At 35.6% G+C, this 25983-nt stretch overlaps 1 protein-coding gene across 2 annotated transcripts in view; it reads left to right on the forward strand.

Moving 5' to 3' along the window:
• The window catches only part of ATG2B (autophagy related 2B), a 72855-nt gene that overhangs the window by 42599 nt on the left and 4273 nt on the right, over positions 1-25983 (forward strand). Inside the window, exons 22-42 of one of the 2 annotated variants that reach the window (XM_045561248.1) lie at positions 372-571; positions 728-808; positions 2202-2308; positions 2473-2565; positions 3145-3215; positions 3680-3756; positions 4029-4199; positions 4469-4519; positions 7255-7396; positions 9204-9406; positions 10241-10467; positions 11223-11331; positions 12621-12815; positions 13806-13907; positions 19225-19303; positions 19610-19817; positions 22672-22741; positions 23077-23159; positions 23787-23908; positions 24174-24328; positions 24952-25101. In XM_045561248.1, coding sequence (XP_045417204.1) covers positions 372-571; positions 728-808; positions 2202-2308; positions 2473-2565; positions 3145-3215; positions 3680-3756; positions 4029-4199; positions 4469-4519; positions 7255-7396; positions 9204-9406; positions 10241-10467; positions 11223-11331; positions 12621-12815; positions 13806-13907; positions 19225-19303; positions 19610-19817; positions 22672-22741; positions 23077-23159; positions 23787-23908; positions 24174-24328; positions 24952-25101 — 2696 coding nt within the window. The remainder of the gene's footprint in view (positions 1-371; positions 572-727; positions 809-2201; positions 2309-2472; positions 2566-3144; positions 3216-3679; positions 3757-4028; positions 4200-4468; positions 4520-7254; positions 7397-9203; positions 9407-10240; positions 10468-11222; positions 11332-12620; positions 12816-13805; positions 13908-19224; positions 19304-19609; positions 19818-22671; positions 22742-23076; positions 23160-23786; positions 23909-24173; positions 24329-24951; positions 25102-25983) is intronic. The other variant, XM_045561257.1, reaches the window with a different exon arrangement.

Raw genomic sequence — 25983 nt, forward strand, 5'->3', positions numbered from 1 at the left:
TCTCAAGGAATATTCCCTTTTGATTTCAGATATAGAACTTTTTTGAGCAGTTACCTCAGTTACCTTGTGAATGGAAATGAGATGCTATATTTTCTCAATGTTTATGAGATTTTCTTATTTAAATTTAATCTTCCTGGCATTTCAGAATCCTAGCTTGTTTTTTTCTCCCCCTTAAGTTGTACATTGTCAGTCATACCAACATTAGTAAAGAGGAGTGGATTATTAATGCCAAGCTGGTTTTTGGTCATTATGCCTCCAGGATTATGTTATATTCATTGGAAGTACATAGATTTTTGTTTGGAATTTTAGAAGTCCATGAACTAATTTCGAGTAATCATTTTGTTAATATTTTTACCTCAATGTGGATATAGGGATAGTGGATGGAGTGATTCTTCCCACAGAAGCACGACTGCCCAGTTCATCCCGCCCACATTGGTTGGAACCTACTATTTATTCCTCTGAAGAAGACGGCCTCAATAGAGGTTCTTCAGATGGTGTTGGAGGAGAGAGTTCAAATATGCTCTCTGTTGCAGTTAAAATATTGTCTGATAAATCAGAGTCCAATACAAAGGTTTGTGTTTTGTACTTTAATACCATTAATACCTTGCTGTTGATTTGATTACTAGCTAAAAATAATTGCATACTAGGCAGTACGTTTTCTTGGAAAAACTTTTGGGTTATAGGGATACATGGTAAATACAATTCTTTGTGTTGTCGTTCTCTGTAGGAGTTTCTCATTGCTGTAGGACTGAAGGGAGCCACTCTCCAGCATAGAATACTTCCATCGGGGCTTAGCTGGCATGAGCAGGTAAAGGAGCTGTTATTTGTGTATCACCTTATTTTAAAATTTATATTGACATATTATACACACGCTGAAAAGTTGACAAGTCATAAATGTTTAGCTCAGTAAATTATAGTGAAGTGAACACTACTGTGTAACCACCTTCTTAGGTTAAGACACAGAACATAATTATCATGTCAGAATGTAATTGATTTTTTTTGCCTTGAGATGTGGTCCTAAAACTTCAGTGATGGAATTGTCTTTCATGTCATTAAAGGAAGGAAAGGGACTTTGTGTCAAAGGACCTGTAGAGTGCCTGGCGTAGAGGAGCAGTGAAGGGTGTGTTGAATTGCTTTTATAATCAGAAGTTCTTTAAGTGCCGTGATTTCCATATTGTTCCCTAGGCCAATAATATGATACTGCTTTAAGGCATTTTATTGGGATTTCTGGAATTAATTTCCACTTGAATAACTCTTCGTGGTAATGAAATACAGTTGGTTATTTTTCGGAGGAAACTTTGAGTAAGAAGTTAATTTTTCTTTATGTGAGAATGAAAATTAGTGCACCGATTCTTTTTCATGTTCCTTGGAAAGAGGAACTTTTTAGTTGTGCTGGGAAAAAAGTAATTTTAAAACTTGAATGTTTTCAAAATGCTTTTCTCATGAAAGCATTTAGGAAACAGGAGATCTGTCTGTCTGCTTGGTAGGCGTGGAGAAATGGTTAGAATGAACACTAACTGGCCGCAAGGGAGAGGTTTGGCATAACCTCTTTTTTTGCTCAGATTAGAAGTACAAGAGAATAGGTGTTGGTGAGAGGGACTTTAGACTGAGGTAGGTATAAATTAAGGAAAAAGAACTTTCTCCAACAACGAGTTATATAGAAAACCAGATTTTCCCCCTATAATGGGTTATATAGAATACCAGATATCAATCTGGTTTTAAGAAGTTTTCAGCAAAATATATTTTTTCAAGAATTGTTCCAAGCAAAATAATATGAAATTATATTATGCATATTTTGTTACTAATTTCATAAGGTACGGCTTTCTAAGGTTTCTGTAGCATTGCAACTGTTGGATGTGCCTCTTCATTTCAAATTCTAATTTTGCAATTACTTTTTATTGTATATATTTTAAGATGTACAACATGATGTTTTGATATACATGTACATAGTGTAGTGATTACTATAGTCAAACAAATAAAAATCATTACCTTCCATAGTTAACCTTTTAGTGAGGTCAGGGGCAAATTCTTTTTGAAATGAATTTCTTCAAAATAATGATATTTTTCTTTTAGCATTATGATTTCCAATTTAATGGTTGCTTTGACTATGAGATACTCTGTTTTACATTGGTATTAAGGATATTATATCAAAACTTTTTTTTTCTTCTAAAGCAGGGAATTTTATATTTTTGTGATTGTAGATTTTATACTTCTTAAATATTGCTGATGAACCTGTTTTGGGTTATAATCCTCCAACTTCGTTTACAACTTTTCATGTTCATCTTTGGAGCTGTGCACTTGATTATAGGTAAGTTTACAAATGGACCAAAATGAAGTCTTATTGATTAAAATATGTAAAAAGTCTTGGAAAAAAAACCCATAATTCAGTAGAGTTAACATTCAAAATGTTTTTTTAAGAGGGTTTCTGATGTTGTATCAAACTAATCCTCAGTTGTTTCTTTTTGATATTAGGCCCCTTTATTTGCCAATCCGATCTCTTCTTACTGTTGAAACGTTCAGTGTTTCTAGTAGCGTTGCGTTGGATAAATCTTCTTCTACTCTCAGGTACCTGTGTAAACTTTATTGTATACTAAATATAGCTGCTCAAAACATACTAATTGATGTCTACCTAAACCATTTTATTAAAGTCTCCATCTTTTTTAAAAATCATTCTTTTACTAATAGTCACATCCTTTTATCCAAGTTACTCAATTTTTCTTTCTCAGGTGACTCACTCCATCTACCCTTTCATTATTGCATTTTATTTTTAAGGAAAAAATTAATTCTTGAGATTCTTAGTTTGATTTTTAAAACATATAGTAAACTTCACATAATATTTGACAGACTTTTATCTTTATAATTAAAACCTTGTGAATTTGGACATCTATTAAAAAAAAATCCTGCCCCAAATTTAGAATTAATTTCAGCAGATGACTTAACCTCATTCTTTACACTGTTTAAATATTCCTAGCACTCATGGACAGTGAGTTTTAAAAAAAATGTTAGATGACAATTATGTTAGAAACAGCGTATGATTTTGATAATGTTCATAGAAAGAATGGTGCAGTTAAGTATGTAGTGATCATGTGGTATAATATTTATACCTTAAGTTTTTCAGACGTTGGTTTATCTTTCTTGCCTCAGAATAATCTTGGATGAAGCTGCTTTACATCTGTCTGACAAATGTAATACTGTCACTGTAAATTTGAGTAGAGGTAAGTGTTGAAAAACAAAATCCAGTGTAGATATATGCTGCTTTATTTTTTGTGTGTGACTATTTTAAAGCATTTTAAACTCTGAGGTAATGCCACTGAACTAAGGATCTTATTAAGATCCTTAAAGATTAAAGGATCTTTAAATACATAGTGATCATGTGGCATGTATTCAGAGTTCAGTTTTTGAGATACTGGTTTTTTAGTTTGAAGTTGTAATGTTCTTATAAGTTAAGTGTACCAAATTACTATATATACTCAAAATATTAGTATAAGACAAATTTTGTTTCTAACTAAAATAAAGTGAATTGTAGGATTTTTATAGAATAAAACTATATTTCCATTGCATTATAAATATGTGTAGCACTCTGCAAGGGATTTTAGAGAAATGCCAGTTTTATTAGGTACCGGTTAGATATGCATTTTTTGAAAGCTGCACTCAGACATTTTACTTTTACAAATTATAGATTATGTTCGTGTGATGGACATGGGACTCTTGGAATTAACCATAACTGCAGTGAAGTCTGATTCTGATGGAGAGCAAGTAAGTTATTAAAATAAATGGAAATTTTTGTTTGAGTCCTGTTTCTTAAGATTAAAAAAATTGGATTTACCATAAAATCATTTTTCCATTCACCTAATTTTGGTCAAAAAATAGATAAAATATTTTAAAATTAAGATTGAGTTATTATAAATACATTTTTTTCTGTGGCAAGACAAAAGATCATATATTTAATTTAAATCTATGCAAAAAAAGAAGTTTTCTTCTCTTGTGTGGAAGACATTTTCGTACTTTTTTTCCTGTCTCTTGTCCAGACTGAGCCCCGCTTTGAGTTACACTGTTCCAGTGATGTTGTCCATATCAGAACATGCTCAGATTCTTGTGCTGCACTAATGAACCTCATTCAGTACATTGCAAGCTATGGTGACCTGCATGGACCTAACAAGGCAGAAATAAAGCCTGGAGCCCCTCAAAGAAAGTCAAAGGTAGAGTCAGCAATGTTATTCCTCCAGTCCCTGCCATGTCAGTGACATGTTTATATCAGTGAGATCTTCATGACAGTCATAGGGTAGAAAAGAAACTTGAAAAGTCATCTGTCTATCCTTTGCCTTCAGCATAATGGGGTCTGGAAAGGTGATTCCATGGGCCGTTTTGGAAAGGCCAGTTTTACTGTTTGTTATTGTTTCCTAACATTAATCTTTTTCACTAACATAATACTTTTTTCCAGAATTAAGTTATTTTCATCTGTCCTCAGGGAAGAAAGAAAACATTTATCACGGAAGAGCTTGTTATATGCAAGTTGCAGGTAAAAATGCTATGAGAAGATATTAGGTCATTAAATATGAAATTTTGAATCAAAAGTGTAATTTATTATATCTCAAACAAGAAGCAGTACAATTAATCAAAGTATGCACCTAAACTGTTAACACAGTTTTGCCATCTTAATGGTAGCTTGTTTATGCCAGCAATGAAGAAGCCTGGAGAGTGAGTGGCGTTGAAATTGCCAAAGGCATTTTCCATAGCTTATTGAGAATTGAAAATTTTTTCTTGCAAGAAGTGGTCCAAAGCCCGGAAGAAGTGCTAGTCAGTTGGTGCAAGGTCTGGTGAATACGGTGGATGACAGAGTTTCCACATCCAGCTTCTGTAGTTTGAGCAGCGTTATTTGTGCGACATGTGGGTGAGCATTGTCTTGCAAGAGGATTGGCCTGTCTCTGTTGACCAATCTTGGCTGCTTAATCTCAAGCATCCTCGTCATTTCATCCAGTTGGTTACAGTAGACATCCAGTATAATCGATTGAACAGGTTTCATGAAGCTGTAGTCAGTAATACCAGCACTGGACCACCAAACAGGCATCATTAGCTCTTTCTGATGAATATTTGGTTTTGGACTATGTTTTGGCACTTTGTCTTTACACAACCATTGTGCTAAATGCTTGTGATCGTCAAAAAATCCATTTTTCATCACACTTACATACAATACAGTGTAGAAATGGTTCACCTTTATGCCATGACAGCACAGAAAGGCAAGCTTCAAGACAGTTTCTCTTGTGACACTCCTTTAATTCATATGGGACCCGTCTATCTAACTTCTTTACCTTGCCAATTTGTTTCAGATAGTCCAGTATTGTTGGAATAGTAACATCAAACCTTTCTGCTAATTCACACGAAGGTTGAGGTGGATTCACTTCCACTGTAGCTTTCAGCTCATCATTATCCAGCCTTGGACTTAGGTCACCCATGTGGCTCATTTTCAAGATTAAAATTACCAGAACAGTACTTCTCTAACCATCATCGTACTATGCCTTCATTAGTCACAGCCTTCCCAAACACTTTGTTGATATTTTGAGCTATCTGTGCTGCATTGGTTCCATAACAGAACTCATATTTGAAAATAACATGAAATTTTTACTTATCCATGGTTTCACAAAAATTACTCTAAAAAAAAATTTGAAAGATAATCACAAGCCAAACCATGCATTTGCAAGACTGAGGATATACCTTCACAATAAAAATGAAACAAGAAATATCTAAGTGAAGTGTCAGAGATATCAAAAAATTGGACATTTCATACTTAATAACCTTATAGATGGCAGGCATTAGTATTGTTACCAGAGACTTATTTATATAATCATATCTTCGCTATTTGTTGTCTCTAAGACTATCCAGTTTTCATTATACTTTCTCATCTATGACTTTCTTTTCCTTTCATGACAACCCAGTGAGGTAGAGAGGTTCAAGATTAGTATCTCTGTTTTACAGACTTTTGAATAAGACCCAGAGAATTTAGATGATTTCTCCAATTAGTAGCAGAAACAGCAACAAACCCAGGTATTTTGGTTCCCAATTCAATACTTGCTATGCCTCAAGTGTCACCTTTCTGACCTCCCTTATATCCAGATTGAACAATGTCCAATTTTTTTTTGGCATTTTTTCCCAATGTTATTCTTCTTCATGGCTCTTCTGTGAACAGAATTCTCAGTCCCCTAAGGTTATGGGGCCTCTAATTTACTCTCGTAAGGGCCTATTGAGGATTATCTTACACTTCGTTTGTGTTACACTTCTGTTTGCTCCTGCTGTATTCTCACCGGTAATAAGGTGATTTATGACACTCCCTCTCTACTGTTTATTCTCTTTTTAAAAACATTTTCCAGTTTATTAAAAGTCATTTTAAATTATCCCTTTCAATTTGCATATTTTCATTTTAGAGTCATGTTCTCATTTAAAAAGTGTGGTCTGGATTTAATGAACCCATGGTTCACTAACCAAAATGGTTAAGTAACAGTGCTGGAATGGAACCTTGTGAATCGCCATTTAGTATGTCCCTTCCTGTGTATGCCTCCTGCTGTCCTTAGGTGTCCCAAGAAATGACTTACAGTGGCTTTGTTTCAAAAGGGTGAAGGTCATCGCAACCATCAGATTTGAGTAGATCAGACTTATTTCATTATCCCCTCTGTCCCAGCTTTACTGCAGTTTTTATTTTATTTTATTTAACTTTATTTTTTGTAATATTTATTTATTTATTTATTATTTTTTTTAGAGACCGAGTCTTGCTCTTGCTCAGGCTGGTCTCGAACTCCTGACCTCAGGCAATCCTCCCGCCTCAGCCTCCCAGAGTGCTAGGATTATGGGCGTGGCCACTGCACCCGACCTACTGCAGTTTTTAAAAATTTCCCTCTTTTTGAATGTATTGCCTCTTCAAGGTCCCAGTTCACTGTACTGGCTTTGAGGTGATGATACATTTATTTCTGTTTGCTAGTAGTTGTTAGGGTGATAACAGTGATACTAAAACTTGAGATATAATAGCTGCTGGACAGAATATAGAAAAATGAGTAGGTTCCTGTTTCTCGAACTCCTGGCCTCAAGTGACCCTGCTGCCTTGGCCTCCCAAAGTACCAGGATTACAGGCATAAGCCATCGTGCCTGGCCTCCTGTTTCTGATGTTTTTGTAAAATATAGTGTATTTCTAGGCTAAAATAATCGTAAGTAGTTTGCTCCTTTAGAGCATTTGCAGTTATTTTTAATTAGGCTTTTTTGCTATAGGTAGATCCTAGTGGTCGGTCGTCCTCACGTGGTCAAGTCCTTCCTGAAGCAGATCAGCAGATTTTGCGAGATCTGATGAGTGACGCGATGGAGGAGGTCGACGTGCAGCACGCCACTTCAGCTGTGAAACCGCAGGCCAACGGTAAGGTCAGGGCTTTTTCTCTGGGAGCACTGATGTTGTAGTTGAGGATTACATTATTTGTGTTCTCGTAAATTTAATAAGTAACTTGTCAAAGAAAAGATACGTCTGAGTTTTGGTGGATGTCTGTTAGTCAATCAGCTCATGTTTATTTTGCATCTAGTAGTAGATAAATACCTCTGTCTGGGATGGTATGGGGGATACAGAGCAAGTGGAAGACAAATCTTATGTTTTCTGATAGCTTATGGCCTGGTAAGACCAATGGGCACTAGACTGATGCTGGTACTGAGACTGATTCATAAATGGTATAAGGAAACACTTCAGATGTGGTATATGTACTCTATCATTGTTTGGAAATGATTGGAATAATTTCATTAGACTTTGGTGAAAGTGAGATGAGTTGGCTTTTAAAAAGTGGATAGGATTTAGGTATATAGAGAGGAAGAAGGTAATCTTGGCAAGGTCATTAACATCAGCAGAACACAGGCAAAGGCACGCATGAGCCTTAATTATTTACCCATGACATTCAGGCTGTACTAGAACAAAAGTTCCCTTCTTACTAAAGAGAATTAGACAATATATTTGGGTAAGCAGAGAGAGACCAGGTGATTAGAGATCCTTGAAAGCCAAATGGAAGCATCTAAATATTTTAAAGCATCTGTTTCAAAAGTATTCTTTCTAATTGGATGGACATAGCTACTTTTACGTATTGTGAAATCTTAATTTCAAAACATTATTTCATGGTATTGTAGAAGTTTAGCATTAAATGTTGCTTTCATTCTAATTAAGGATAAATTAGGACTAAGGAAGCAAATTGGAACTTCTAACTTCTTATGTACTGAGTTATTTGTGATAAGCATTAGCAGCTATCTTAATTACAATAGAAAGAATATTTAATGAATATTTACTTAGTGGCTTCAATATACAACTTTCTGTTCTAGGCTCTGGGCATTTATAAGGATGAGTAAGTCCAAGGTGCTGCCATAGAAGAATTTAAAATCTAGTCTGTGAGTCTCTTGAGGCCAAAATACCACTTTTTTCATCTTAGTATTCTCAGCCCCTTCATAGTGCTTGTTTGAATGAATGAATGGAGAAAGAATTAGTGACTCTACTATGTGTTATAAAAGTGTAAAAATATATGTTCATATACAGATTTTGGTGCACATGCAGTCTTTTGTGAACTTCCAGTTGAGATAGCTGCCTGAGCTATTTGGGTGTCCGGTACCCCAAGAAGTAGTTTTCTATTCATTGCTTGGAATCACTGCCTTCCTCCCCCCACCTAAAGCTTGCTCAGCAACTATTCTGCCCTCCCTGTAGCAGAGATTTCCTATAGTTTTAGGTAAGGCTCTGCTAAATGTAACTTTTCCCATCCTCTCGTAATATTGCCCAAGAGGTTCCTTCCAGAGCTCCACCCATAGGACAGAATTTTCAAGGTGAAATCCCAGCTAAAGCACAACTCCAGTCAGCACTAACCAGCTGCTGCTGAATTCCTGGGCTTCTCCTATGCCAAATGACCGGGAGGGAACTGTCTTTACTTTATGACACTATCATTTACCATTTTCTTAGAGAATTTCAAATTTATCATTAGTCTTTTTATTAGTGGTCTTTGATGTATTTCTGCCACTTGCTGAAGTGTTTTTGGGCAGGTTACTTAAGCTGTCTTTAAGTCTCAAATGCATAAGGTTATCTTAAGAAATGAGATATTGCAGGTGAAAGTACTTTAACATGTATTTGACACATGATTAAAAAAACTTAATAAGTGTTACTGATATTTCAAAGTGTACCAAAATGTTGTAATCTTTTTATTTAGGTGTTTTGGATGAAAAATCTCAAATTCAGGAGCCATGTTGTTCAGACCTCTTCCTGTTTCCAGATGAGAGTGGGAATGTGTCCCAGGAGTCCGGCCCCACTTACACCTCATTCACTCACCACTTGATTAGTGATACAATGACAGGTGTGCCCGCTGAAAATGATGACTTTTGCATTCTTTTTGCACCAAAAGCAACCATCCAGGTAATACATTGATAATATTATGGAGGACTTAAAATAATGTTACAAATTGAATTGACCAAAGCGTACATGAAGAACATTCTTTAGGTTTTGTTATCACTTTATAATTCAGAATTACTTTGTTTTGTAATTTACCATTGATGCTTTGTAAATGGTTGTTGTGCTTTACTATTTCTGTGACACATCTCTCAGAGACTCAGAGAAAAGTGGTCTATATTTGCAAAATTTCCCACATAGATTATTGAACTAAAGATATACTGCACAGACTTGTTAGTCTAAGAACTGAGAAAGATAAGATGTGGTTTGTATGAAGGCTGATGGTTGTGGGGGATAGGTGTGTGTATTTTTTATTTTTGGAAACTGTCCAGTGGTAATTGTTCCTTAAATGACTATTTGTTTACTAAGGTCTGAGAATCTTCTGATTAAATTTAAAAAATCAAAACAATCAAACTCAGGATAAATATATTATTAGAAACATGACAATTTGATCAGTATTTTGAAGTTTGTCAAGTTTTGGTTTGGAATGAGGTACTGACTTTAAATTAAATGATAAAATACACACACACAAATCTGTGCCTTTTTATTATCAAATAGTAAAAGCCAAATTGTAAACTATAAAAAATCCATATGGAGTGATTTGCATAGAACAGAAAGAGTTCATTTTATGGTTAATAAAGCAGAGTATCTTCTGTGATGATTAATGTCAGTAATTACTACCCCATTTTATATATTGATATTATTAAAAAGAATATAGAATTAAGAAATCCCCTTGAGATATACAGCATAATCCATTGTTTCTAATGAGATAAGAGAGTATGTGTTACCTGTTTATTTTAGGAGAAAGAAGAAGAACCAGTTATAAAAATCATGGTTGATGATGCAATTGTGATAAGAGACAATTATTTCAGTCTGCCCGTTAAGAAGACAGATACAAGCAAAGCCCCATTACACTTTCCCATTCCTGTAATTCGATACGTTGTTAAGGAAGTTTCTCTTGTTTGGCATCTTTATGGAGGAAAGGATTTTGGAACAGTTCCTCCTACTTCTCCAGCTAAAAGTTATATGTAAGTTAATTTCTATGTAAGTTGGCAAGACTTTTTATATCTTTTTATAGAAAAATACATAGAATTTTTCATTTTAAGTATTATAAATAAAGTAGTATTAAAAACTATATAATTTCACTGTCACTCTTACAGTTTTCCATTTATGAACTTATTTGTATTTTTACTAAAATGTTGACATATGGTTTCATTCAGCAAAAATTTTCAGCTATCTACTATATGTCTGTTCACAAAAATGGCTAAGACCCAGTCCCCGCCCTCAGTCCCAAGGGGAGAGACAGTCACGTGAGTGAACGAGGGCAATGGGGTACAGTGAGTGTGTTAGGAGGCAGGGTGTCCAGCAGGGTGTTGAGCGGAGAAACTCTTCTGACTTTGCTATAATTCTTTTCTGTACTAACTGGGATTTCTTGTACTTCTTCTCTGACTATAAAGGGTTTCTGTAGTAACAAGAAACTTGTAAGGAGGTCTCATTTCTAAGTGTGTCCTGTGATATGGACCTCGGCATCATAATTAGCTTTTTCTGTAGTTCTGAATATTTGGCAAGCAGGTGATTACTCTGATGGCAGTAACAAAGCACATGTTTTCAATATCTCCAAAGTATAAAAGATGTGGTTTTCATTTGTAGTAATATTTGTGATAACATTCTGATAGTTCTATAATCTTATTTTCTCTTTTCATCTTATCATTTTTCTTGATGTCATTTATAGGCTTTTTTTGAATGTTCCTTTAACAAAAGGTTTTCTTTTGCTTATTTTTAGTAGTACCCACAGTTCACCTTCTCACACACCCACAAGACATGGACGTAATACGGTATGTGGGGGAAAAGGAAGAAACCATGACTTTTTAATGGAAATACAGTTAAGCAAGGTGAGATGGCATGGAAAATCCACTTGGGTAGGTGCATTAGTGGGGATTCTTTGCTTACCCACCACAGCATGGTCTTGAGCCTTAAGTCCCAGCCCTCTGGATTAGAAAAGTATAAGAATCTTGTACAAAACTCTTACCTTTCTTTCTTTCTCAAGTGTTCTGAGAACACTAAGGTATTTTTGTTTTTATTTTCCCAGGCTAGCCCTAGAGCAGTGGTTCTTAGAGTTGAGCGAGCTCAGGATCCCCTGGCGGGCTTACTAAAACAGATTCTTCCCCTATCCCCACTCACCCAGAGTTTCTGATTCAGGGGGCCTGAGTTGGGTGCAAGAATTTGCACTTTTAGGTGGTGCTGATATTACTATTCCCAGGCCACTTGGGGAACCACTGCCCTGGAGTACCTGCCTGGAAAGGGCTGCATTTGGATAGTGCATGTGACAGGTCCTTTGTGAATGTCTAGAAGCCAGTAGGGCCAGACCACTGATAGCATCATGTGTGCTCAATTCTGTCAGCATATCTCAGATTGTACCAAGTGTCATATTTTAAGATAGCATGTAAATATTGTAGTGATGGCAATTCCATATATTTAATCATATCTTTACCCCCTTTTGGAACTTAACCCTCCCTCCTTTGATTCATTTTCAAGCAATTTTGTAGGTATGCAAGATAATTTTATGTCTCATTCCTGTTGAGGATTTTCCTGGAAAAGCAAAAGAAGTTTTACCAAGGTCAAATGTTAGTCAAGCTTATCTGTGTATGATAGGGTACACATAGAGCAGTCTCCCCTTATCCGTGGGGAATACATGTTAAGATCCCCAGTGGGTGACTGAAACTGCAGATAGTACTGAAGCCTATATATATACTATGATTTTTCCTACACATGCATATCTATGATAAAGTTTAGTTTATGAGTTAGACACAGTAAGAGATTAACAATAATACCTAATAAAATAGAATAGTTATAACAGTATACTGTAATAAAAGTTATGTGAATATGGTCTTTCTCTCTCAAAATTCTGTAATATTTTTGGAACTTGGTTGACCATGTTTCAGTTACTGAAACCGCAGATAACTGAAACCTTGGAAGCAAAACCTCGTATAAGGGGGGATTACTGTGGACCAAAACATAAATAAGTGAACAAGTGAAGGAATGTGTTGTTTAGTTCTTTGAAAGTGGAATTGTAAGCTGAGGTAGAATTCAAAGAAAACAATGAGTGATATTTTGCATGTTAGAGAGGAATTCTAATTTCAATGTAAGGATTGCTCTGCATTCCTTCTCTTTATTTATTAAGGTGAAGTTTCAGCATGAAGTCTACCCCCCATGCAAACCAGAATTTGATTCCAGCCTCTTAGAACACCCAGTCTCCCGGCAAGTGTTCATTGTTCAGGATCTGGAAATTAGAGATCGTCTGGCAACATCACAAATGAATAAATTTTTGTACCTGTATTGCAGTAAAGAAATGCCTCGAAAAGCTCATTCCAACATGGTAAGATTTCAAACCTCGTTTTTTTTGTTGTTATATTTGTTTTGGAAAAGTGTTTTTATTATATCTAATTGCAGGAGAATTAGAGTGGGGAAAATTACTGGATGTTTTCTCTCATTTTAATATGAAAAATCCTTTTAAGTGTGCTGCTTAAATTTTATGTTTAAAAATTATTTTGCATGCCGCTTCTAGAGTCCATTGACTATAATTGCTAATAAATCAGAAGTCTATAGTGATCTGTGCAAAATATCTAGTATTGCTGAAAGTATTCCAGATTTTGAACACTTCAAATTCTAGTAACATAGAAGGACTTCAGAGGTTCTTCCTGGAAGCTGACTTTGGAATGTGGGCCTATGGATTAGCTTCAGGGCTCGGTAAACTCCTTTGAGCCTGCAAGTACATTATCCATTTGGAATTTCTTCTCTAAAGAGAATCCGTATCCTTCATCAGATTCTTGAAGGAACGTGTGACCCAAAAAAGTCTCATTCAGACTTTTAAGGAAAACGGGTAAACAATTCTCCTTTTTGTTCTCATAGGCTAGGAATATGTTTTTTCCTTGATTTCTTTTTCTTTTTTTTTTTTTTGTTTTTTGAGACAGAGTCTCGCTTTGTTGCCCGGGCTAAAGTGAGTGCCGTGGCGTCAGCCTAACTCACAGCAACCTCAAACTCCTGGGCTTAAGCGATCCTGCTGCCTCAGCCTCCCGGGTAGCTGGGACTACAGGCATGTGCCACCATGCCTGGGCTAATTTTTTCTATTTATATTTTTAGTTGGCCAGATCATTTCTTTCTATTTTTAGTAGAGACGGGGTCTCGCTCTTGCTCAGGCTGGTTTCGAACTCCTGACCTCAAGCGATCCACCCGCCTCGGCCTCCCAGAGTGCTAGGATTACAGGCGTGAGCTACCGCACCCGGCCCAAGATTTCTTTTTCATTTTAAATGAGAACAAGTTCATTATATTACTGGGGAAAAATCCTTTTCTCTTTCTTGACTTAAAGTTGACGGTGAAAGCCTTACACGTGCGTCCAGAGTCTGGCAGGTCACCACAGGAGTGCTGCTTGAGAGTGTCGCTGATGCCGCTTCGCCTCAACATTGACCAGGTTCGTAGCGTGAGCAGGATTCATGCCGTCACAGTTAGGTACATACCCCACGTTCAGAATGAGGGAATGATAATGTTTGTTACTGTTGGACCTTTATGCAAGTTACATAATTAAAGCAGACTTCTGATAAAGAACAGGGCAAGTTCATTAGATGTTTGGAATCTGAACTCTTGGTGAGTAAACATTACTTTGTTTTTGTTATATCATATATTTTAAAAACCTTTATGTATGTTATATTTCACACACACACACACACACAAACACGGGAGTAAATAATACTGCAGACACAATGGATGGAGGCAGAAATTAGTATAGCCAGATAAAGGTAGGATTGTTCAAGTTTACAGTCACAGAGCTCTCTAAATGTGCTGAAAGTCACTAGTTTTTTTTTTCCCCTTTAAAAAAAATTTTAATAGTCTTAGGGGGTACAAGTTGACTTCTATTACATGTATACATTGTGTAGTGGTAAAGCCTGGGCTTTTGTGCCCATCACCCAAATAGTGTACATTGTACCCATAGGTGATTTTTCATTTCTCACCCCAACATTATAGCTGATATTCCCCAGTCTCCTACTCATTGTCTTTGTGACATAGGCCTTAATGCCTGCTTCTGTTCTTGCTCATCCTTACCTATTAGTACATACTTCTATTCGGGTATACATTTATTTTCAGAGAATATTAAAGGACGCCCTGATGGATTGATTGATGTAAGGGATTATGTCTTAATCACAGCATCTGGAAGAGAATTCTTTCTGCCCTGGGAAGGATGACAAATTAGTAAATTGGTATACCTGAAGAGGTCACAAGCAATAGAGATTTAGGGAAAGGCATAAAAAAAATCCACTTTCCCATATTCTAGCAAGCATCCCATCAAATTCGTCTGGCTTTTCTTTGACCCAGAGAGCTACTTAAGACATAGTTGATGCCTCTTTGAGAAACTTTATTCAAGATATATAAAAAATATGATGCTTTATGGTGGCTTAGTGTAGTGGCGAAGAGCATGGGTTTGAAGCAGACCTGGGGCTCCAGTCTTAGTTCTGTAACTTCTAGTTGTGTGGCTTTGAATAAGTTACTTACCATCTCCAAGCATCAGTTTCCTCATTGATATAATGGGAGGAGAAATAGTAATACATGTATCATAATTTTTTAAAAATGAAGATTAAATAGTGTGTGAAAAACATTTAGCTTGGTGCCTGGCACACTATGTTAGGTCTCAATAATGTTAACTGTTGTTATTATTAACTGAAATGTGTAACAACTGCAGAACATAATGGAGTTTTAAAATAATATGCTTTGAAATAACAAAACTGTCTTGATATACATTATGTTGATGTGAGTTCAGGTTTGGAAGTAGAGTATTTGTGGGGTGGCATTATTCATTTGCTCATATAGTATTGATGAATGTTCATTAGTTATTTAAATAAAACTTGAATAACTATTAAAAAGCAAATTAGCAGATATTTCAGGAGTGAGCTTAAATAATATTTATATTATAAACAAAATATAACTGTAAAGTACAGAAGTTTAGTATAACTTTACATTAGTGCTTGTAGCTTCTGAGCCGGGTCAGACTTGCCAGTGAGTACTTTAGAGTTATGTTTTCTCATTATGAGAAGAATATCTTTTGATATCTCCATTTAAATTTATCTATTAGAAAAAGCCTAGTAGAAATATAATGAAATATATATATAGGAAAATTAATCTGTGGAAATCACCAGTGTGAGCAAGACTTTGAGTAAGATACATGTTTGTGGCCTGATTTTATCAACCTTAGCAAGCCCAATTTTGATTAGTAGACTTTTGTTTTAATATATGATATAATTTCTTACTTAGAACTATAAAGCATTATGATTTTAAAATGGAGAAATATTAATCTTAGAGAAAACAGGGAAATAAATTTTATGACTATGTTGGGGAAGTATGGGAAATAATTCCCTAGATGTAAAACCCAGGAAAACAAAGGCATGCTACAAAGATGTATACCTTAATGAGGTACATTACCTTATAAAAAATTCTTTCTAGTTTGCATCTTCTAAGATTGACATACCATATTTTAAGATAGTAAATGATCATCTAAGTAGAAACCCAAATATTTTTGTTCATTTTTTCTTGTGAAAACAAATCAGCTGATGAATAATAATACATTGAGTCATATTTTTCCTACCAAGCACATCCCAACCTATTCATCTTAATTGAGCCACAGACATTAAGTATGACAGCAATACACTATTTTCTCCTGTTTTTAAAAAGCTGCATTGCTGTTGAAATTAAGTGCAATTGCTTCCAAAGCTCAGTGTTCCCATGGGGTAGGCAGTAAACAATGCAGATGGAATGAGTCCCATCTGGGGGGTAAGTGGATGGTGGAGACCATACAAATAGGCAGTTTGAGATCTGAAATATGAAGGGGGCCAGATTTCCTGACTTTCTCAGTCTAGTGTTCATTTTACTATTGTACTACCTAGAAATCTATGTCGGGAAGATGTGTTAATTAATTTAAAACCATTTGCTGAATGCCTACCTTGTCCCAGGTTCTGTAATAGGATGCTGGGGATACAAAGATGAATAGGATGCCTGTGTCCTCAAAGATCTCTGTATAGTGGGGAAGACTGACATGAACAGATAATTTTAATATCTGTGGTGCATACAAGTGAGGACGATAGGCATAGGATGGTGTGCCTGACCAGAAGAAAGCTCCTTAGCTGGGCTGGGAGTTTGGAAGGGTGAGGGATGACCAGGAAAGGCTTTCTGGAGATGGTGACTATGAAGCTGAGTCTTAAGGAATGCAGTGGAGTTAGGCAAATTAAGGTTTTTGTAAAGATTCTGAGGTCCTAATTCTGGCTGTGGATTGGGATTGGGAGACCATTCTGCTAAGTAAGATAAGGAGGTGCTCAACTGAGGCTGAGTAGGGTGAACATGAAGCTGCACCAATTTGCACGTTTGTGTTTTTCATCATCATTGCTTTGTTGCTTAAGTATGACTTGAAAAGTAATTCTTTAAAGACTTTAAGTCATATTGCACTATTAATATCCTTTATCATAGGATCTTAAAGCTAGGCATAAATATTTTACTGTCAAAATTTAGCACAAGTATAATGACAAAATTTTTTAAGCTTTAAAACAATTGTATTGAGGTATAATTTACATGTAGTAAAATGTACTACTTTTAAGTGTTTAGTGGAGCTGCGGCAGATTTATACACTTGAGTAGCTACTACACCAGTTGAAACAGGGAACCTCTTCTTTACCCTATAGAGTCTGCACATGTCCCTTTGTAGTCTGTCTCCACCACCCCAAAGCAACTACTGATCTTTTGATTACCATAGATTAGTTTTCCTCTGTTCTACAGCTTCATATAAATGGAACTGTATTTAGCTTCCTATATTCAGCATTATGTCTGTGAGGGGCATCTGTGTTACGGCATGTCAGCAGACTGCTGAGTAGTGTTTTACCGTGTGGGTACACCATCATTTGTCTGCTTGCCTGCTGGTGTACATTTGGGTTGTTTTTGGTTTGGGTGAATAAGGTATCATGAAATGTACATAGAAGTCTTTCTATGAACATGTTTTCATTTCTCTTGGGTAAATAAATATATATATTTAAAGTAGAATTTCTGGGTCATAGGGTAGGTATACATTTAACTGTCATAAGAAGCTGCCAGATAGTTCTCCACATTGGCTGTCACATTGTACATTCCCACCAGTCACCGATGGGAGCTGCAGCTGCTTCATATCTTGGCCAAACTTGCTATTGTCATCTTTTTGATTTTAGCTGTTACATGTTCATTGGTTTTAGTTTGGATTTCCCTGATGACTAGTAGTGTTGAGCATCATTTTGTATGCTCATTAGGTGCTTGTATATCATCTTTTGTGATTATGAAGTGTCTGTGTCTTGCTAGTTTTAAAATTGACTTATCTTTACTGTGTTGTAAAGAGTTTAGCATAAATACCAAAATTTTGAGAACATTTTAAAAAGCTGGTAATTGTCATCCCTTTGTCTGTTGTTTTGTACATTTGTGGTGAAAAATGTGTAGAGACCATTGTTTCTTTAGTCTTTTTTTTTTCTTAAACAGTGAATTGATGACTGAAATTTCCTGTTTTTTTGAAGGCAGTCTTGGAGTCAAAACATTTATAGCATTAAAATAGCACCATCTAGTGGCCAATGAATATATTTTAGATACTATTTATTAACAGGTATTTGTTATAGTGTAAATAAAATATAATATATATTAAATGTGTGTAATGTAAAGAATATATAAAAAGTACACATGAATATATGTGTAAAGCATAACAATATATTGAACAATTCATGAACCTGCTACTCTGCTTCTAAACCAGAACATTCCAGTCCTGTCAAAACTCTCTGCTTGCTCTGCAGTCCGCTGCTCTGTCTCCCATGTGCCATGGCGCCTGGTATATACATCTCACCTGCATCATTTATACTTGTCGTAAATGTGATCAGTAGGCAATCACGTCCTTTGGAATTGCCAGTCAGCCCAGTGTGCTACCAGATACTTTGACCCTTTACGTTTCATTTTGGTCCAGTATTAATGTTTTATATTAATTTAGGATTTTTTTTTAAATGGAAGGGAAGATTAAGAAAGAACAGGCTTAGGCATTTAATTTTTATATCTTCCCAAATGTATTTTGGGTTTGAGTGAGGTAGGCAAACTGAAGCTGCCAATAATGGGCAAATATGGCATGTGTATATAATATTAAGACAGAGCCATATGTCTTTTGTTTGTAATTATATAATTTCAAGGAGACCGCACTGAATGGACAGTTTTATTTGTTTTTAATTTTTATTTTGAATATCATGTCCAATGATGCAGTGTATTAGGACAATAAAATTTAGTGGTAAAAGTAGAAATAGGTCATCAAGAACTTTCAAGGCATACAGATATCCAGTACATGCTAGCTACTGTTATCATTGTTAGTAATATTGTCACTGCCAATTCACAGTGAGAGCTAATGGCAAGAAAGAATAAGAATGCTCTATTTCTAAGAAAACAAAAACGTACTTTGATTGAGAAATCCTTCCTAGCTTTGTAATCTTTAACTTCTGTTTCTCAGTTTTCACCTCTATAAATTAATTTCCTCATAGAGTTATGAGAACTGGCAGGGAAGAGTGTGTGTGTGTGTGTGTGTGTGTGTGTTACAGGAGGAGAATAGGAATAATGCCTGACACAGCATAAGGATTCAATAAATTATAGCTGTATTTGAATTATAAGTAAAATATGAGAGTTTAAAATACTTTGTTTCATAGTTTTAAAAATAGATGACTTTTGTTTCCTTTTAGTTATTATTATATCTCTTAATTTTAGGATGCCTTGTTCTTCCTGAAGGATTTCTTCACAAGTCTTTCTACAGAAGTAGAGCTTCTAATGACTCCAGATCCAGAAGGTATTAAATATGTGCAGTGTGAAAAGGCTATGTCAAATACTTGGATTGATTATGATTATTATGAGGCTTTTTAAAGTCTGTACTTAAAATCTTTATCCCCATCTATATAGGTGTTCTGGTTTGTTAATTTATGCAAATATAGCTATGTAAAAGTAATAATTTAAAAGGGGAAAGCAGATTTTCTCTGTAACAGAAATTGTATTTTGATTAAATGAAACATAGCAAAGCAAGTTAAATCAAGATTGATTTAAACCGATATCTAAAGAAGCATACCTAATTTTTCAAATGTACACATTACAATTTCAGTTAAAAAGTCTCCTGGAGCTGATGTCACCTGCAGTTTGCCAAGGCATTTGAGTACCTCAAAGGAGCCAAATCTAGTTCTTTCTTACCCTGGGCCAAAACAACCTTCCCAAAATGATAGTGCCAATTCAGTGGAAGTGGTTAATGGGGCAGAGGAGAAAGACTTTTCTGCTGAAGAAGCATCATTTAGTGATCAGCCTGTGTTTTTCAGGTAAATAATTTAATTTTGATAACAAATGAAGTTATTTTACAGTTTTGAAGATTATTCTGTAATGTGTATGTGTACTGGTATTCATGAGGTGATATCAGCTTTTCTTTTCACTGACAAATAACCAACTGCTGTATTATTTGTATGTGGTCCCTTTCCAACTTGCACCCCTCATTTTTTTATACATTGTAACCCCAGTTGAGGATTCGTGTCTGTATTGATTCAGCAGCAGGAATTTCCTTTTCCTCCCAGCTTCTTCGTTTCTTCCCTCTTATGTTCCCCTCTTCCTAGCAATTGTCAAGGTGTATTTGTACCCCCCTAAACATGATGTCATCCTTTTGCCTTTTTTCCTTTACACACCTCAACTTGGGCATTCCTGCCTTTTCCCTTATGGGAATTTTCACCTAGTTTTCTCCGTCTGCCCTTCCCCATCGCTGCTGTGTCTTTCCTGACCCTTCCGTCCCTGGCTACGTGAACACCATTGGGAAACCCAGGTCCCCTCTGCTGCTGCTGTCTGCTGTGACTACTGCCCAACTGCTCGGCCAGCTGGAACGCACCACACTGGAGTTTATTTCTCATTCCCAGACCCATTCATTCTTCCCATCTTTCTTTCCCAGCCCTCGATGGTAGGGATGGTGCCTTGGCACTGTTGGAAAAAGACTTTGTAGGTCAAAGCCTCCTTGTGAGGGACAATTGTCTATCTTCCCTGGTTTTCTGTACCCCTCCCCTGGACATCCAGGGTCCCCTCTTTCTCTCTGTCTTTTCCTCCAGTTTCTGAGATTAGACTTTAGGTATGGCCCAAAGTGGGCAGTGTTACTATTTGAAAGTGTTGCCATGTTTTAAATATGTTGTAAACAGATGAAAACAGGAAAAAATAATGGAATATGGGAATTGGAATAGATGATCTCTGGTGGTTCTGACTCTTTCTACCACAAAAGAAGAACCAACCTCTTCTATTAATTTTCCACATTGATCTTTTATTTAAACTATTTCCTATCAAAAATTGTATATCTTAAGTGATAATTTGAATTCTTATATTAATCATATATAAACTACCAATTTGGTTTTTGTAAACATGGGCCTGAAAGCAAGAAATTTTACTTTTTTTTAACCTAAGTGAGTAGGGTTACTTACTTAGGTTAAAAAAGTACACAAAGCCTACTTATTTAGGTAAATACTTATTTTTTTAATTAGACTATTTAAAATATTGAGAATAGCTTATAGATTTTTATTTCTACTCTCAAAAGTTCCTGGAGGGTCTAGGACATAGTGGTGCTAAACAGTGATATAGTCCAAATTCTGCACCTTATAGATAAAGTAATGCCCAGAGAGGTGAGATGATTTGCTCAAGACCACACAACTAGTGGCCGAGCCAGGACTAGAACACAGGTCTTCTTATCCCCAATCCCGAAAAGCAAGTGCATTTTTCAGTGATGTCATAATAGTTCCCCTCCTTCCCCATAAACATGCATTCAACAAATATTAATATGTATTGAACACTTATTGTATTCTAGGTGTTGTTTTAGGCACAGTGAACAAAGTAGAGAAAAACCTTTACTTAATTGAGCTTACAAGCTGAGCTTACAAATAATTAAAGTAAATGGTTTGTCCTAATATATGTGCCATGGAGACAAAAAGAGTGGGAAGGGAATGGGGGGTATTGAGAGGGTATTGCCCAGAGAACCAAATGATGATAGGTATTCAGAGGATAAGGGATCACCTGGGAGCCCATGCTTCTTGTAGCAATTGATGTAAATACAGCATTTCCAGTTTATTGTAGGTTAAGTGGAATTTTGTGAGATGGCTTAGGATATAACCACCAACATTAATTCTGTGGAAAAACATGTGTTTCACGTTCCAGACATTCAGTTTATAGTCAACTTTTGGAAGCCAGCTCGTTTTGCTTGATGTGTCCCATCAGTGTAGAGTCAGCCTTCTGCCTCCATGAATTCCTCATCTGAGATCCAACCAACTGTGGTTGAATACTTTTCAAAAATATTGGGGGAAAAAATACAACAATGAAAATACAAATAAAAAATATAGTATAACAACTATTTACATAGCATTTACATTGTATTAAATATTATAAGTAATCTAGAAATAATTTAAAGTAACGAGAGGATGCGAGTAGATTATATATGCAAACAGTACACCATTTTATGAAAGGGACTTGAGCATCAAGGAGTTTGGTATCCAGGAGGGTCCTGGAACAAGTCCTCCTTGGTTATTAAGGGACGACTGTGTAATTACAATTTTCTTCTCACACGGTTCCCAATATTTGTTTGTTGATATTCTATTTGCAAGTATTAATTTTAGGAATTCTGAACAAAATTCACCAATGTAGGTGGTATTTTAAGCATTTACTGATGAAGGCATTGAGGAGCAGAGAGTTTAAATTACTTGCCCATGGCTGCATCCCATTGATAAAGCTGAGATTCATGCCCAGGTTTTCTGACTCTGCTTCACTAGAGAACTTACCTCTTCTCTTTTTGTTTCTCAGTAGTGATTATCTGGTTTAATCTTGAGGTTGCTTTTACTCATTTGTTATTTGTGTGAACTGAGAATATGTACCAGAATAAATTTTTCTAAGAGTAAATATTATTTCATAACCTAAGAAAAGGTTTTTGTGAGAAAATGTAAATATAATAATTTATGAGATGATTAACATCTTTTCAGTTATATTACATTAAGAAAAGTAGAGCTGAAGACATTCTTTTTCATTTTAGTCCTTAAGATAGTCATATTATTTATTTTGTGGTTTTGTTTTTATTCTCCAGCTGAACAAATTAATTTGTTTCTAACTTCAACTATTAGTAATTTGAAATATAAATAACTCCCCTCCTTTCTTTATCTTCAGAGAATTTAGATTCACATCAGAAGTTCCCATTCGACTGGATTATCATGGCAAGCACGTATCAATGGATCAGGTTTGGAAACTACACAAATATACTGTACAAAATATCTCATTTGTTTTTCTAATGAACTCAAGTTTTTTTTTTTTTCACTTTGTTTTGTCATAGTTTATATATATTTTTGAAATGAAGTGCAAGCTTTTTAGATTTGTTTTTAAAATAAATATCAAGTACCCAGAGTAAAATTTGCTATAAATTGGTATGTATTATCAGTATAAATATTTTTGCTGTAAATATTTTAAGTGTTTTAGTGTTGGTAATGAGTATTGATTTGACTTTCAAGTTAAAAATTATTTTAAATGTTGAGTCTTTTAATTTACAGATGAATCTGGCCTTTCTTAATTTTAAAGGGTACGTTAGCTGGGATTTTGATTGGTCTGGCTCAATTAAACTGCTCTGAACTAAAGCTGAAGAGGCTTTTCTATCGTCATGGGTAAGTTGATTTATTATAAGAAGCTTTAAGGTGAAGTTGTTTTACAACAAATTAAAAACTGAGTTTTCTTAGCAAGCGTACATAACTTAATTTTACACTATTGTCTGCAGAGAGCTCATTTTTAGAGGACCCTTACTGATTAGGTGCTAATTTTATTATGAGGGATTAGAAACAATTTGAACAGAGCTATTTCAAAAATAGCTATAGTTTAGGATGCTTTTAATAATTTCCTAAAGTTGTAAATTACCTTATTCAGTGAAAAGACTGGAAATTCACAAGATTGTAGTGGTTCTTAGTAGCAATTAGTGGCAATTTATAGACTTGGGGTTAATTCTGTGCCAGAGCCTTATATATTCAAGAAGTAAGAAGAGTGGAAAAACACACTTGTACATATTACCTAAGCCTTGTAGAAATTATTTACTTTATAATTGGGTTGGTTGTATATTATATATAAAGAGGAATTCAGATTGGGAGTGAAATGATAATATATAGCTGTTTTTGGAGCATCTGTAATATTTGTCCTTATAATTCATAAATTTTCTTTTGTCTTAAGTTAAAAAACCCCAAACTTACCTATGTCTGTAAATTTATTTCTCCTTCCTATACACTAATAGTCATTTGCTGTAGTTTGCTAGGTGTTGACAAATTGTTGTCATATGCAATCACTGAATGGCTTAATGACATTAAGAAGAATCAGTTACCAGGAATACTGGGTGGTGTTGGGCCTATGCATTCACTAGTACAATTAGGTGAGTTTTCTTTTTTTCTTTCTTTCTTTTTTTTTTTTAATCAAAAGAGAAGTTATTTTGCTGGATCAGTTATTCTTAACCCTTTTAGGATTGTAGATGACTTTGAGAATCTATATGAGGACCATCAGTCTAGAAAATCTAGATGTGTACTCACACACATAAAACTTTGCCTCCAGTTTCAGGAGTTAAATACCTCAGCATTAGAATGATAGCAGAGGTCTGAACTCCAGCATTCATATTGATTTGTGTGTGTTGACTGTTGTAGTGCAAGGCCTAAAGGACCTGGTCTGGTTACCAATAGAGCAGTACCGGAAGGATGGCCGTATCGTTAGAGGATTTCAGAGAGGGGCTGCTTCCTTTGGTACCTCGACAGCAATGGCTGCGCTGGAACTCACAAACCGAATGGTTCAAACAATACAGGTATCTTTCCTTAGACTATCTTATATCTTAATCTGTACAAAGAGGAAGCGCCATTGTAAAACAGTTGGGTTATTCTGTTTTAAAAACAATACTGTGAAAATACACAGAATGTTGGGAGTAGATGTAATACTTTATTTGTAAAGATTTAATGTCATGCTTGTTTTATTGCTTAAATGTCCAGTGTTAAAAAATTAGTAAAATCGAGCAGTGGAATACAGTGTCAGATTTGTTTGCCTATTTCAGGTTAACCATAACCATTAAGTTTACAGAGGATATATTTCACCACAATTGTATGAAAATATCATAGCTAAATTTAAAGAAAACATTTTAGATTAAACAGTAGCAGTATTAAGTCTTAAGCTCCATAGACTGACATGGGAACGTTGAGTGTTGAGGGACTAAAAAAATCAGGTCAATCCGGATGTAAGTTTTTAATTTACAGTTTAATGTTCTTGTTATAAAAGTCACAAATTCTTGTTGTAAAGAATTCAAACACGTAGAAGTATCTGTATTAGGGCGTGTGAGTCCCTCTCTTCTTCACTCCCTGCAGGACGTGCACTGTGGGTGCGTAATTCTCCAGACTTTCTTCTAACTCATTTCTTTCCCTCTGACAAACGATCCAGGCGGCAGCGGAGACTGCTTATGACATGGTGTCTCCCGGTACCCTTTCCATCGAGCCCAGAAAGACCAGAAGGTTTCCTCATCACCGACTAGCCCACCAGCCAGTAGACCTCAGGGAAGGTGTGGCCAAGGCCTACAGTGTTGTGAAAGAGGTAATTGAATACTCGCGTGGACGCGTCAGAACCCAATTGTGTGCTTCCCCAGCTTTCACCTAAAGGGCATTCAGTGGTTTTAGTCTGTTCCAAAGAAACCCTGAAAGTGGAATGGGAGCTGCCACCAATAACACGTGCACTATCTGTGTGGGGTGAGAGAAGAGGACTAGGTTGTGACAGGCTCACATGGAGAGTAGTGACCGTGTGGATAGACTGGTGCTCTTTCTTTACATACAGAAGCACGCAGAGGATGAGAGAAACACACACCTGTGTACTTGCCACCTGAATTTAACACATATTTACACTTTGCTCTGTTTACCTCAGATTTGTTTAAGAAATAGAACTTTTCAGGTAATCTCCTACCCTGATTCCATTCCCATGCCTTCTCTATTCTGAAGGTGGTACATATTTTTTCTGCATATATTTTTATAGTTTTATTATATAAGTATGTATTCATAAGCAAAATATACTATTGTTTATATTTTAAAAGTTTGCATGAATGGTGTCATGTGTATCATTCTGCAATGTATTTCTTTCAATATACATCCATATTGATACATGTAGATCTAATTTCAATGGTTTTATGTATTTCATTTTATGAATATACCATAATTTATTTTCCTATGGGTGAACATTTAGTTCACATTTATTCCCCTGAAACACTGCTTTGGGGAATGCTCATCTAAATGTCTTTTTGTTCATACGTGCAAGAATTTCTTTAGGGTGGAATTGGTGAGTTGTAAATATTGAAATCGACATTTATTAAGCAGTGCTAAATTGCTCTCTGACATAGTTGTGCTAGTGAACCCTGGTTTTTTCCTGGGTATTGTCAGGGGCCTTCCCTGGCTTAATCTTTTTGACATTCTTTTTAATATGACATGA

The sequence above is a fragment of the Lemur catta genome, chromosome 1 (genome assembly GCF_020740605.2).
Source record: "Lemur catta isolate mLemCat1 chromosome 1, mLemCat1.pri, whole genome shotgun sequence".
NCBI classification, from domain to species: Eukaryota; Metazoa; Chordata; class Mammalia; order Primates; family Lemuridae; genus Lemur; species Lemur catta.